Source organism: Sebastes fasciatus, chromosome 13 (genome assembly GCF_043250625.1).
Source record: "Sebastes fasciatus isolate fSebFas1 chromosome 13, fSebFas1.pri, whole genome shotgun sequence".
Taxonomy (NCBI): Eukaryota; Metazoa; Chordata; class Actinopteri; order Perciformes; family Sebastidae; genus Sebastes; species Sebastes fasciatus.
The window spans coordinates 33710326-33724896 of record NC_133807.1 but is presented as its reverse complement, the minus strand read 5'-3'; the positions used below and the strand labels follow the sequence as shown (position 1 = coordinate 33724896).

At 36.6% G+C, this 14571-nt stretch overlaps 1 protein-coding gene across 2 annotated transcripts in view; it reads right to left on the bottom strand.

Moving 5' to 3' along the window:
* Window positions 1-2571: 2571 nt before the first annotated feature.
* Window positions 2572-14571, bottom strand: part of doc2a (double C2-like domains, alpha) — a 56781-nt gene continuing 44781 nt past the window's right edge. For both annotated transcript variants that reach the window (XM_074657064.1, XM_074657063.1), the window contains exons 8-11: window positions 11738-11943; window positions 7964-8045; window positions 6766-6862; window positions 2572-4332 (exon numbers count right to left, since the gene is read on the bottom strand). In XM_074657064.1, the coding sequence (XP_074513165.1) occupies window positions 4196-4332; window positions 6766-6862; window positions 7964-8045; window positions 11738-11943 (522 nt within the window). In that variant the 3' untranslated portion in view covers window positions 2572-4195. The remainder of the gene's footprint in view (window positions 4333-6765; window positions 6863-7963; window positions 8046-11737; window positions 11944-14571) is intronic.

Below are 14571 nucleotides of genomic sequence, written 5' to 3'. Positions count from 1 at the left end.
CCACTAACAGACTCACTGCTCCGCCTGTGTTCTGGCTGTAGGGGGCAGCAGTGAACCACTAACAGACTCACTGCTCCGCCTGTGTCCTGGCTGTAGGGGGCAGCAGTGAACCACTAACACAGACTCACCGCTCCGCCTGTGTTGCATTCCAAATTTATTGTTGCATCGTACATAAAACACCTGATAGAAATGTAGGAACACCTGTAAAGCACGAGATCAGTGTAAACAACAGTCCAACGATATATCGTATAGAAAGCCACATTCATACATTCAGTCGTGCATAAAAGAAGAAGAAGAAGAAGAAGAAGAACGATAACACCGAACAGAAGAATCATAGAACCTGAATGTTTCATCATGTCTCAACATTAGAAAACAGGCAGTATAGAGATATAAAGAAGTATATCAACATATTGCATCATGCAACACCGAGGAAGAACCACTTGTAGTGATGTATCATCATCATCATCGTCGTCATCGTCATGGCAACAACAGGATGCAGTTTGTTTTTTCACAGTCTCGTTGAGGAGTGCAATAGAAATGTGATCCGTGCGTTATGATATGAATTCAGATTATAATATTAAGAGCAACATGACACCTGTACAGGTTTATTAAATGGCTCATATTTCATTCACATGTTTTTTAATATCTTTTATGTCCCCAACTGACAGTTCGCTAAGCCCCGCCCCCCAAAACAGCAATTGTCCAATCATAGCTTAGCAACCAAAGTGATACTAACCAAACGCGATAATAATCCACTAATTTCTAGCAGTAATACGCTATGGAGGACCGGAGCTGCCATATTAAATAAATAAATAAATGACTCAATAAAGAGATATTCCACTAAATGTACCAAAAATAATATAAAATATAAATGTAGGCATTAATTAATTGGTGAAATGTGGTATTAATGATATTTCTGTTTTAATTTGCTTCTTAATTTATTTACCTTTGAAGTATTCCCTTATTTTTTCCCCTTCTCTTTAATTTCCCCTCATATTTATGTATTTATATATATATATATTTTTAAATTGATTTAGTTATATTTGTATTTCTTTTATTTTCTTTATTTTTATATTTGTTTTGTATTTACTTTAAATCTATGAATTTATTTATGTATTTATGCATTTATTTATTTATGCTCGATTTTCCCTTCACATTTCACCCCTTATTTATTTCCCTAAATGTATAATTTATCTACTCTTCAATTTAATTTCCCCTTTTATTTATTTATTTACTTATTTATTTATTATATAATTCTTATTATATATTCAAAAATAAATTTAAAAGTTAATTCAAATAAATAAATACATATAAGGTAAAACTAAATAGAAAAGCAGATAAATAGGGGAAATAATAAAAAGGTAAATAAATAAAGAAGCACATAATAATACAGAAATATAAATGTATGGCACATTTTATGAATTAATTAATGCCTACATTTATTTTGAATATTACTTTTGCTTCATTTATGTCATATTTATTTATCTACTGAGTCATTTATTTTTTATTTTGGCAGCTTCCGTCCTCCATAATACCCAACGTGATCTCACGGGAAGGCGTATAAATAACACGCCATTTTTAAGACATTTTGTGTCTTAAAAATGGCTACACATTTTAAGCTTTTCACGCGTCATTTAACGACCCGTTTAACACGTTGTGAAGTCAAACAAAACTACTCAGTTATGTTTATGACAAGATCATGTTTTGGGTTAAAATAAGTATATTCAGGGTTACGTAAATTAAGCTACGTACGTAAATTAAGTCATCAACGTAAATAAGTCAACAGTCAAAAAGACATGTAGTGCAGTAAATTCCCTAGTAAATACTATGCTAGGGACGGCGGTGAAATCTGCGACAGTTGTCATTTCAGGTGGTAAAAGTGACTGAAATCAAGGAGCTTTTGTCTCAAATAAGAATGTGAATTTTGAGAGTAAATCTGCCACCGTTAGCGTTGTAAACTGAGTAAAATGTGCATTGTGAGAACAGCGACTAATGGAGCGCGGCTTAGCGAACGTTCAGCTACGACGATTCTGGTGAAATTACATCATATTCTGGAGCCTTTAAATCAGTGGACATGAAACCTCTTCACTGAAACACACACGGGTGAGATTCCCTCACTGATAGCACCTTTAAATAACCCTCCATGCCTTTAAAACACTTCATACAAAAAACAAGATTTAACATCGCAGGAATAAATTAAATGACACGTCTGTGCAGCTTTTCCAGACTGAAGGAACCTTCATCAAATCAGCATTGACAACCAAAGCGTCTACATAACGAGGGGGGGGGGACTCAGCCAGATTAAATGATAAACTCCGATAAACTCACAGTGCACCACTAGTCCAGCATCGTTGTTACGTTACATTCGTTCCGCGGTTCCGTTCCGTTGTTCCGTTCCGTTGTTCCGTTCCGTTGTTCCGTTCCGTTGTTCCGTTATGTTCCGTTGTTCCGTTGTTAAGTTACGTTAAATTACGTTGTTAAGTTACGTTGTTAAGTTACGTTGTTAAGTTACGTTGTTACGTTACGTTGTTACGTTACATTGTTACGTTACGTTGTTACGTTGTTACGTTGTTACGTTGTTACGTTACGCTGTTACGTTACGCTGTTACGTTACGCTGTTACGTTACGCTGTTACGTTACACTGTTACGTTACGATACGTTGAATGTCAACGTTTTTACATTCTGTTGGAGCAAGTGATGTATATCGAGCGATAGTTATTCAAAGTTAAGCTGTTACGCTAGGTTGTTGTGTTAGGTTGTTACGTTACTTTGTTACGTTAGGTTGTTATGTTAAGTTGTTATGTTAGGTTGTTACGTTACTTTGTTACGTTAGGTTGTTACGTTAAGTTGTTATGTTAGGTTGTTACGTTAAGTTGTTATGTTGAAAATCAAGGTTTTTACATTTGGTCAGAGCAAGTGATGTAGTATATCTAGTGACTGTTATTAAAAATTACACTGTTATGTTAGGTTGTCACGTTACGTTGTTGCGTTACGTTGTTGCGTTACGTTGTTGCGTTACGTTGTTGCGTTGTTGCGTTGCATGACGTTGTTGCATGACATTGTTACGTGACGTTGTTATGTTGTTACGTTACGTTGTTACGTTACGATGTTACATTACGTTGTTACGTGACGTTGTTACGTGACGTTGTTGCGTGACGTTGTTACATTGTTACGTGACGTTGTTACGTCACGTTGTTATGTTGTTACGTTACGTTGTTACGTGACGTTGTTACGTCACGTTGTTATGTTGTTACGTTACGTTGTTACGTTACGTTGTTACGTTACGTTGTTACGTTACGTTGTTACGTGACGTTGTTATGTGACGTTGTTACGTGACGTTGTTACATGACGTTGTTGTGTTACTGACCAAGTAGTTTTGTTGCCTAAAGCTAACCAATCATTTCTCAACGTTAACCACGTGGCGTTGTGCATTCCTGCAGTTGTGATACGAGGCTGATATGAAACGTATTTTGGGTTCAGAGGCGTCGACATTCAACGTATTCGTGGTTTGCAGAAATGTACAATGCCAACATTTTTCTTGCCGACTGGGTTAGTTGATTTTACAAACGTGCCTTAAATAAACTGTGATCTTATTGTCCTGTTAGCGATCGATCTCTCTGAGGTTAGTAATAAATTAAGGCTTAATAATTTAGATCAGACTTAGAAAGTGGATCACCAGAAAAAAACTACTTTTCTGGCCTTTCAGGGCTTCCGTAGTTTATATTTATATTTAGATTTCGATGAACGCTGAAGTATAAAAACAAACATGCAGTGAGACGTCAACAGCTGGTTTAATCTGTGTGTGCTCCGCCCCTCAGCAGTCGGTCTAACCCTGTTATATATATGCTATATATATGCTATATATATGCTATATATATGTTATATATATGCTATATATATGCTATATATATGCTATATATATGCTATATATATGTTATATATATGTTATATATATGTTATATATATGTAGACGGTGTTGATGGAGCTCCTCCTTCTGGATGACTCACCGGTCAGTAATGAAGGCACACCACCACCATGCTGCTCTCCACCCGTCATGGCGGCTCTTATTATAATACACTCTCCATCGCTGCTGACTCCGGTGGTGAAGTTGCTCAAGTCCGTCCCATAAAGAGGATCTCTGTGAACCGTGTGACCCCCCCTGACAGCGACCGTCTGCAGGCTGCCGCGAGGGGGTTTAGTCGTGGCTGAGGGTTCGTGGCAGCTCATTGGTCAGGATGTGCCACCGCTCCACCCGGCTGCCCTTGTTCTTCAGGCAGTCCATCCAGTGACGGAGGCCGTCGCCCTGGGTGTGACAGCTCAGACAGACGCCACCTGAACCAGCAGCAACAACAGGAAGTGTCTGCAGTCAGTCTCAGTGTCACATCAGAGGCTTATAATGGCTTCAGTTTCTACAATCACACTGAGAGAGCTGCAATCTTTATTTAACAGTTTTCACCGTCAGGGGTGGGAAGTAACTACAGCAAGTACATTTACTCAAGTACTGTACTTAAAGGACCAGTGTGTAACATTTCAGGGGATCTACTACTGAGACGTCATGGGATTGTTAACACCGAACGCCCAGGTAGCGGCGGTGCCAGCTAGCTCTGCAAAACCTTGCTAACATTTTTGGTAAGAAATTGGGCCAAAACTCACTGAGGGCTAAAAGACATCCCTGATTCCCTTACAAGGAAAACTTTGAGGAATCCAGTATTAGATATTTATTTCACAGTCACACTGACTGAATTTTTGTCAAAAACAGTTACGATTTCAAGTTATCATATTGTATCGTATCGCTCTAGATGAGCCTAATATCGTCCTTGAATCGTATCGTATCATATCGTATCATATCATATTGTATCGCATTGTATCGTATCGTATCGTCCTTGAATCGTATCGTATCGTATTGTATCATATCGTATCGTGTTGTATCGTATCGTATCGTATCGTATCGCATTGTATCGTATCATATTGTATTGTATCGTATTGTATCGTATCGCATCGTATCGTATCATATCATATTGTATCGTATTGTATCGTATCGTATTGTATCGTATCGTATTGTATCGTATCATATTGTATCATATCATATCATATCATATTGTATCGCATTGTATCGTATCGTATCGTATTGTATCGTATCGTATCATATCGTATCGTATTGTATTGTATCGTATCGTATTGTATCGTATCATATTGTATCGTATCATATCATATTGTATCGTATTGTATCGTATCGTATCGCATTGTATCGTATCGTATCGTATCGTATCGTATTGTATCGTATCATATCGTATCATATCATATTGTATCATATCGTATCATATCATATTGTATCGCATTGTATCGCATTGTATCGTATCGTATCGTCCTTGAATCGTATCGTATCGTATTGTATCGTATCGTATCGTATTGTATCGTATCGTATCGCATTGTATTGTATCGTATCGTATTGTATTGTATCGTATTGTATCGTATCGCATTGTATCGTATCATATCATATTGTATCGTATTGTATCGTATCGCATTGTATCGTATCGTATCGGATTGTATCGTATCGGATTGTATCGTATCATATTGTATCATATCATATCGTATTGTATCGTATCATATCGTATCGTATCGTATCGTATCGTATTGTATCGTATCGTATTGTATCGTATCATATTGTATCGTATCATATCATATTGTATCGTATTGTATCGTATTGTATCGTATCGTATCGTATCATATTGTATCATATCATATCATATCATATTGTATCGTATTGTATCGTATCGTATCGTATTGTATTGTATCGTATCATATCGTATCATATCGTATCGTATCGTATCGTATTGTATCCTATGGTATCGCTCTAGATGAGCCAAATATGGTCCTTGAATCGTATCGTATCATATTGTATCATATCGTATCGTATCGTATCGTATCGTATCGTATCATATCGTATCGTATCGTATCGTATCGCATCGTATCGTATCACTCTAGCGTAGAGGAGTACTCAGTTGGTTGCAATCTGCAACCACACGACTAGATGTGACCAAATCCTAGAAACTGGACCTATAAGAGGCAATATAAATGCTCCCAATCCTGTATTTAGTATACTTTCTTCTACAGTTTGTCAAACTCTAACTGATGAAGCCTCATATAAACACTGTGGATTTAACTGACTTTGTCTGAAGGTGTGCCAGATTATTATGCAAATGTGTTACTTGGTGACATCACCGAAGAAGCGAGGTGTTTCAGGCAGTTCAGGAGCAGTGAGGAATTCCCTTTGGTCTGGACTTTGGCTTTTGTAACTTTTCAGACCTTTAACACGAACAAAGAACTGTATAAAAAAACACAATAGGTCCTCTTTAAACTGCTAAACAAACACAAGCTGCAGATCTAATTAAACTGTGATCACGAGACGAATTATCAGCCACCATAAGCCCTCTTTGACTCCATATTCAACAAGAATATTAACATGATAATAAACATAAAGTGTGTGATTATTACTGGATTAAAGGGAGCTGATCAGATGGTCAGAGTGATATCAAACTGAACAGCTTTGCTGACACTAACGAGCAGCTTGTGTTAGATTCATTCATATTCACAGCTGAATCAGACGATGACTTTCTGTTTATGTTCTGGTTATTTCCTCAGACGTTCTCCTCTCTGCCATGAAACATATTCTGGGTTCAGAGAGGTGTTTTCTGGACCGCAGGGTTTCCTGGTGTTCGCTCAGCGATCAGGGTCAGCGATCACAGCGAGCCATCGGCGCCTCACCTATGAAGTCGTTGGAGCGTCCCAGGTCGTAGTCCCACACCGTCACCTCCAGAGTCTTGTTGGTGAGCTCCGACAGGGAGATCTCGTAGAAGAACTCCTGCAGGGATCAAACACAGAATAATAAAACAGAATACAGGATACAGGTCTGTGAGGTGCAGCGTTAAAAACTACCTGCGTCATGTTTTCTTGTTTTATTTAGAGGATGTTCAAGTCGAAGTCTGGGGATACACTATTGTTCTAGTATTGAACAATAAAAAAACAATTACAATTTGTTTTTAACTTATTTATTTATTTATTTATTTATTTATTTATTTATTTATTTATTTATCTATTTATTTATCTATCTATTTATTTATTTATTTTTTGGCGGGGGGGGGGAGGAGGTATTTTTTAAATATATATATTTTTTTGAATTTGTATGGTATGTTCAAATACTGAAATTTGTATTTATTCATAATTATTATAATAGATTTTTTTTATGAACTTATTTATTCATTTTTAATTGTCTGTGTATCAAAGCTTCTTCCTCTGTGCCATAGAGTACTGCCAAGAGGAATGTGCATGTCATTATTTTTTTATTTTTTTATTTAGAGGGGAGGGGGTATTTATTTATTTATATATTTAAATTAATATTATTTTTTGGGGGGGTAATTTTAAATTATTTATTTATTTATTGTATATTGTTTATAAATTTGAATTGTATGTTAAAATACTGAAAAAGCAATAAAAATGTTTAATTACAAAGTTCAGTTCAACTCTGATTTCCCATAAAATTTGAAATCGAACATCAAATATGACAATATGGTGATCTTTCCCTAACCTGGAGTTTATTAGTAGTTTTAGTCGCCAAAACACTCATCGGCTCATATCAGTGATACTGACGTACAGAAGAAACAATGAGAGGATCTTTAACAGAGCTGAGAGGATGACAGAGATACGTCTGACTGGTTTTAGACTTTTACACAGAAAGAGTTTTTAAATGAGGAGAAAATAAATGTTTCTAAATGTCTGAAGATCCGTCGTATCAACATTTAGTAAAGAAGAACTCATCCTTTAGTGGAACAGATTTTACTTTCTCTTCTAGTAAATTATTTGATGTTCAACAATAAACTGAGTCTGTGAGGTGGAAACAGATTTATTACGGGAGAAGCTCCGTAACTATCTGACGACTGTTTAAAACTCTTCTTCTTCTTCTCACCTCATTGAACTCAGGGTTGAGGGTCTTCTTCATCACGGCTGTTTTGTGTTTGGATTTCTTCAGTATGTCGGGCTTCAGGTATCTGACAGCAGCAGGAGAGAAGAAGACAAAGATCATTAGAAACTAGAACAGTAGAGACAGTAGAAAGTAACTTAACAGCAGGCTGAGAAGAAGGGTTTTGTTGTACTCACTGGTTGAAAGTTTCAAGTCAGTTTGATTGTAACATATTTTTCACTATTTTTTAATTTTATTATACTTTATAGATATATTATTATTATTATATTATTATTTTTTTTAATAATTTCTCTATTTATATTTTTTCTATTTTATACTTTTTCTTTATTTTTGTCTATTTTTCTCTTATATTATGTATTATACTTCATACTCTATTTTTTTTTCTCTATTTTATTGTGCCACATAGTTTCTCTATTTTTACATACTTTTTTAAGTTTTCAATTTTACCATACGTTATATTTTTTTTATATCTTATTTAATTATGTATATATATATTTTAATTTTGATTATGTTCTGTTTATTGTAACGTATATTATTTTATACATTTTCTTTATTTTTTTCTTTTCTATTTTATGGTACCATTTAATTTTTCTCTATTATTACATATTTCTCTATTATATTATCCTTTTTATTTTTAATAAATATGTTAATACTTTATCATACCTCATATCCTACCCTCATCATCATCATATCAGAGCAGTGACTTGCAGATACTTTAATAATTAGCTTAATATCTGCGTCGCTGTGAGGCTGATTAGAGAAGCATTAATAAGAGGAATCATATTGATGAGTGGAGACGAAGCCGTGTGATTAATTAAAGCTGTTTGAGTTCTCAGAGCAAACAGTGGCTCTCTGCAGGATCAGCTTCATCCTGCAGTCACTGATGAAATCGTGTAAATCATCATTAATGAGGCAGTAATTAATAATAAATCACACCGAGGCCGTTTTACAGTGCAGCACACACACACACACACACACACACACACAGCACGGGGAAGCTCAACGCTTCATCTTCATCAGCGGCGGCTGCTGGCGCCACACAGAGCCGCGCTGTGATTGGTTCAGTTATTTTAACGGATGACAGGAAGAGATAATAAAGGCTGCCTCCTCTTCATCACAGTCACTAACGAGAGGAGGAGGACGGCTGCAGACGGTACCCTGAACCGTCTGCAGCCGTGAGATGGAACTAAGTACATTTACTCAAGTACTCTAGGTACTTGAAGTATATATTTATTATTGTAAATCAGTTAACAACACAAATCAATGACAGATATTGTCCAGAAACCCTCACAGGTACTGCATTTAGCATAAAACAATATGCTCCAATCATAACATGTCAAACTGCAGCCCAACAGGCAACAACAGCTGTCAGTGTGTCAGTGTGCTGACTTGACTATGACTTGCCCCAAACTGCATGTGATGATCATAAAGTGGGCATGTCTGTAAAGGGGAGACTCGTGGGTACCCATAGAACCCATTTACATTCACTGATCTGGAGGTCAGAGGTCAAGGGACCCCAGTTTTTCCTCGCCAACATTTAAGGTAAGTTTGGAGCGTTATTTATCCTCCTTACTGACGTGGTTGGTACCGATGGAGTCTTTAGGTTTTATAGTTTACTATGATATCGGACTTTTCTTCTGCCTTTCTTTTGGACAATTTTCTGACTTTTTTTTAATTTTATTTTTTTAATTTTTCAGACCTTTCTTGGGACTTTTCAGACATTTTTTATACAATTTTTCTGACTTTTTTTTTTTAAATTTTTTTCGGACATTTGTTTCATTTTATTTTTTTAAATTTTTCGGATATTTTTCTGTCTTTTTTTCGGAAAGTTTTTGGACATTTTGTCGGACAAAAACCCTCACGCATTCACACATCTGGAGGTCAGAGGTCAAGGGACCCCTTTGAAAATGGACATGACAGTTTTTCCTCACTAAAATTTAGTGTAAGTTTGGAGCGTTATTTAACCTCCTTCATGACCAGCTAGTCTGACATGGTTGGTACCGATGGATTCATCAGATTCTATAGTTTCATCTGATGCCAGTATCTTCATCTCTAACTTTAAAACCGAGCCGCTCCGACCTGAACATCACAAGTTGCGTTAAAGAAATGAGTGTTAAAATGAATCACGTGTTGTTATTCTGTTAATCAGACAGCCCTAGTTTAAAGATCATAATGAAGCCAGACTGATCAGAGAGGAGCAGGTGGGATGTACTGTCGACCCGATGGAGAGCGAGCCGTGACACAGCGTGCGGCGGAGACTCTGGACGCTGCAGTGATTTCTAAATCTGGTAAATCAGTGTGATCTCAGTCGACCCCTCAGCTGTCAGTCGCCTTCTTGTTCTGGCTCGGTCTGTATTCAGACGGCGTGCGACAGAAAGAAGTGTTCAAAGCGAGCGTCCCTCGAGGGAACAAAAGCAAAGAGAAGCCTTAAATCCTCCCGACAGTGTTTCCTCTGCTCACTGATTCTCCTTCCTGCTGGAGACACGCGGCGCTTCTTCAACAACGGTTACATCAGCGATTAGGAAACTTAATTGTACGGAAAAACTCCAGAATCTATTGGTCTCATTAGTGCTGGAATGTAACTAAGTACATTTACTCAAGTACTGCACTAAAGTACACACCTGAGGTACTTTACTTGAGTCTTTTATTTACACTTCTACTCATTTATCTGACAGCTTTAGTTACTTTACACATTATTTTAAAGACACAAAACATATAATGAGTTTTTTTAAATATGGTGTTTTGTTATAAAAATTAAAAAGCTGTATGGAGGACTGAAGCTGCCAAAATCTAAAATAAATAAATGACTCAATATATAAATTAATATGTCATTAAATGTAGCCAAAAATAATATAAGAAATATATGTAGGTATTAATTAATAAAGAAATGTGACATAACTTTTATGTAATTGTTTTTAAAATGTATTAATTCATTTTTGTATTAATTTTTGTATTTATTTTTAATTTATTTTTAAATGTATTTAGTCATTTTAGAGTTCAACTGACTCATTATGGAAGGCGGAAAATACAAAATAAAATAAATAAATAAATGAATAAATATGTCATTAAATCTAGCAAAAATAATATTAAAAATAAATGTAGCCATTCATTTATGAAATGTGACATAAATTGATATTTCTGTTTCAATTTGCTTTTTTTATTTATTTATCTTTTTATTAATTTACTTAATTATTTACTCTTCTCTTTAATTTTCTCCTTTATTTATTGTTTTTAATTTTTGATTAATTTCGTTTTATTTGGATTTATTTTTACTTTATTTATTTATTTTGGCATTTTTTATTTATTTTGTATTTTATTTTTTAATTTGTAATTTTATTTTATTTTTTAGTATTGTTTTTTATTTAATTTTTAATTTTTAATTTTTTAATTTTTAGTTTTTAATTTTTAATTTTTTTAACATTTTTTAATTTTTTTAATTTTTTAATTTTTTAATTTTTTTAATTTATTTCTTTTTCTGAACTTTTTTGGCCATTTTTCAGATTTTCCGGGGGAATTTTTCAGACCTTTTTTTTGGACATTTTTTTGTCTTTTTTTTCGGGAAGTTTTCGAAAAAAATTTCAGACAAACATACTCACATACTCACATTCACTTTAAAGGGGTCATATGTTAGCATGCTAACGTGCTAACTTTCTGCTTATGGATCAAAATGGGATTGATTGAATTGGATGTTTTTTGGCCTCCTGAGAGTAATTCAGACCCCGGTGGACCCGATAGATAGATAGACAACAGAGTTCTTACATTTTGACGTAGGGGTCGGAGAACCCGTTGACGTCCATGGCCGCCAGGTGGGCGCAGCGCTTCACGCCCACAGAGAGACCGCCGCCGCGGCGTCCTCCTCCTCCTCCGTCTACCTCGTTATCCTCGGAGCTGAGCGGAGGCAGGAACTGCAGCGAGAGGAGAAGTCGGCCTCTCTCCTCCAGGCTGTGCAGCTGCTCGTTCTCCCACTGTGGACACAGAGGCAGAGTAATCACATTACTTTGGTCTGATTAGATTAGTCTGATTAGTTTGGCCTGGATCTGCCCGAGGTCCACTCCAGACCTTTCAATCTGCCCGAGGTCCACTCCAGACCTTTGAATCCACGAGTTGACCTATTCGTCTGGCATCATGACACCAGACGGAGGTTTCTCTAAACTGCTCTCACTCCCAACTCGTCAAATACCAACAGTCGGTCGACACACCGAGGGGCCCTTTACGAAAGGTAGAAAGTCTTTTATTTTGGTGACTAAAGTAAAACAGAGAGAAAGAGCACAGCAACGAGCTTCATCATAAAGCGTCTGATTCTTTAATGTTGGAGGTTTTGGCTCTTGTTTAGATGCTTTTTCTGATGTTCTTGGCTGTTTATTAAAGATTCAGTGATGAAAGCAGGACCTGTTTTCCTCTGGTGGTTTTTTGCTTCAGGCGCTTCAAACATCTCCGACACCACGACCTGCAGTTTGTCCCACTGAGGACTCGCTGCCAGCAGGCTGGACTTTCAGCAGTTATTATAATCGTTTACAAAACCAGATCTTTAAAGAGTGTTTCCTCCCACAAAATATGACCACAGAGATGATTGATTTATATGATGATTTTATACTTGAGTTAATATGAATTTAATGATTAAAATAATAATAATTTAAAAGTTAAAATAAATAAATAAATAAATAAAAGGGAAATTAAATAAAAGAGTGTATAGATAGGGAAATAAATACAACTGTAAATTCATAAAAAAGCTAATTAAAACAGAAATATCAATTTATGTAATTTTTTATATTATTTTTGGTACATTTAATGGCATATTAATTAATTAATTTATTGAGTCAATTATTTATTTAATTTGTCAGTTTCCGTCCTCCATACTCAAGAGAGCATAACATTTTTTTTTTGCACAATTGAGGAAGTTTTATTGGATTTTGCAGTTCCAAAACTCTGCACTAAATGAAGGAATAACATTTTAGATCTGATATCATTCAATGTTCAATATATTTTACATAAAAAACATTATATTCATGTTAAATTACAGAGTTATAATTACGCCATAGCTTCTGTGGGAGGGAGGGTAGTATGCACAGTACTGTACTGTACTTTTTTATTGTCATCTATAGTGGGTTTCTTTTGCATAAAAAACCCAATTCAAATGATTATTTAAATATTTGCTTTGATTAAAAGCAAGCTGTTTAGAGCTACGTAGTGTTAGAAGGTTCAACAGGTCATAATTCTCTCTCTAATATCTATTTTATACAGATGTGAAAACATCTCCTTCAAACAACTGGATTTATTGAAGTTTCTCACCAAACACTTAATTTTATGAGATTACTTTTGAACGCATCATGATAACGTTGTAATTTACCTTCGTCTTATACTCATTTTTACTGAGCAGAGCTTGAACGCCTCATCATAATAACTCAATGGGACCTCTGTTAAGGACTGTGCTGCTGTCGCTTTATCAGGAATAAATAGTGTTCATCCCATCAGGTTTAGTAGTGCCATGCTTTTGAGCGTTTTTTTTCTCTCCGCCGTGACTCCAGTCCCAAACAAACATGATACAGCTTGCGTATGCCGTTGTGTAAGTCATTGTGCAACGTAGGAATCAATAGTGACGGAAGCATGAGAAGCCAAAGAATCGGACAACTAGGAACCAGTTCTTAATGGGAAGTAGAAGCAAAGACAAGGATAGACTAATGCAAGAATTTATGACTCTCTATCGTCTAATCTGACATAGTGGCCATCGTAACCGTCAAACACATCCTGTAGTCAGAGTACAGGTAGACTCAACGTGTCAGCCATGACTGGATGATGAAGGTTTCATATCTGAGAATAGAGCTGCAGCTCGTGGGAGTCGAGCCTTTTGAGTCCAGCTAGAATCCAGTTTTCTACTTTAATTTCATCCCAAAACGTTCCCACAAAGAGGAGATGGTGAGACACACACACCTCCACCTCCACCTGACGCTGATCATCAGGACTCCGATCGGACCTGTGTGGTCGTGAGAATACGGATAGTTTAATCCTCTCCTCCTCCTCCAGTCCTCATTACAGTTTACCACCTGTAACTCTCACATGCTCCTTCACGCTCCGACCTTTCACTGCTCTTCAGAACAGACCTTAAAGCTTCAGTTTGAACGACTGAAACGAGGTGAGAATGGTATTAAATTCAGCCGGCGTTCAGCTCCAGAGAGCTCCGGCTTCCCAGCGTCCTTCACTGTAAACCTGCTGCCAAAGAAGAGGAAGAAGAAGGTCAGGAAACAAGCAGATCGATGGCTTTTAGCCGGAGTCGGCGCGGCTTGGCAGGATTCCTCTCACGCCCACCTCCGATTGGTGGGAGAGGAACTGCAGATGAACTCGGCCTTCACTGGATGAGATTCAGCTCAGCTACATTTCACAGAGTCGACCTGCTGGCTGAGATGAAATAAGCCATCAGTCCTCCAGCTCCACATATCTGCTCCATCCACACTTCAGCTAACCGGCTGGAGGAAACGCCATCCGGCTGCATGTTGGTGTTCCAGCTGAGCGGACTGACAGCTCCGTCCTCGTGTTAGAGGTCAGCTTCAGAGGTCAACTGACTCATTATGGAGGACGGAAGCTGACAAAATACAAAA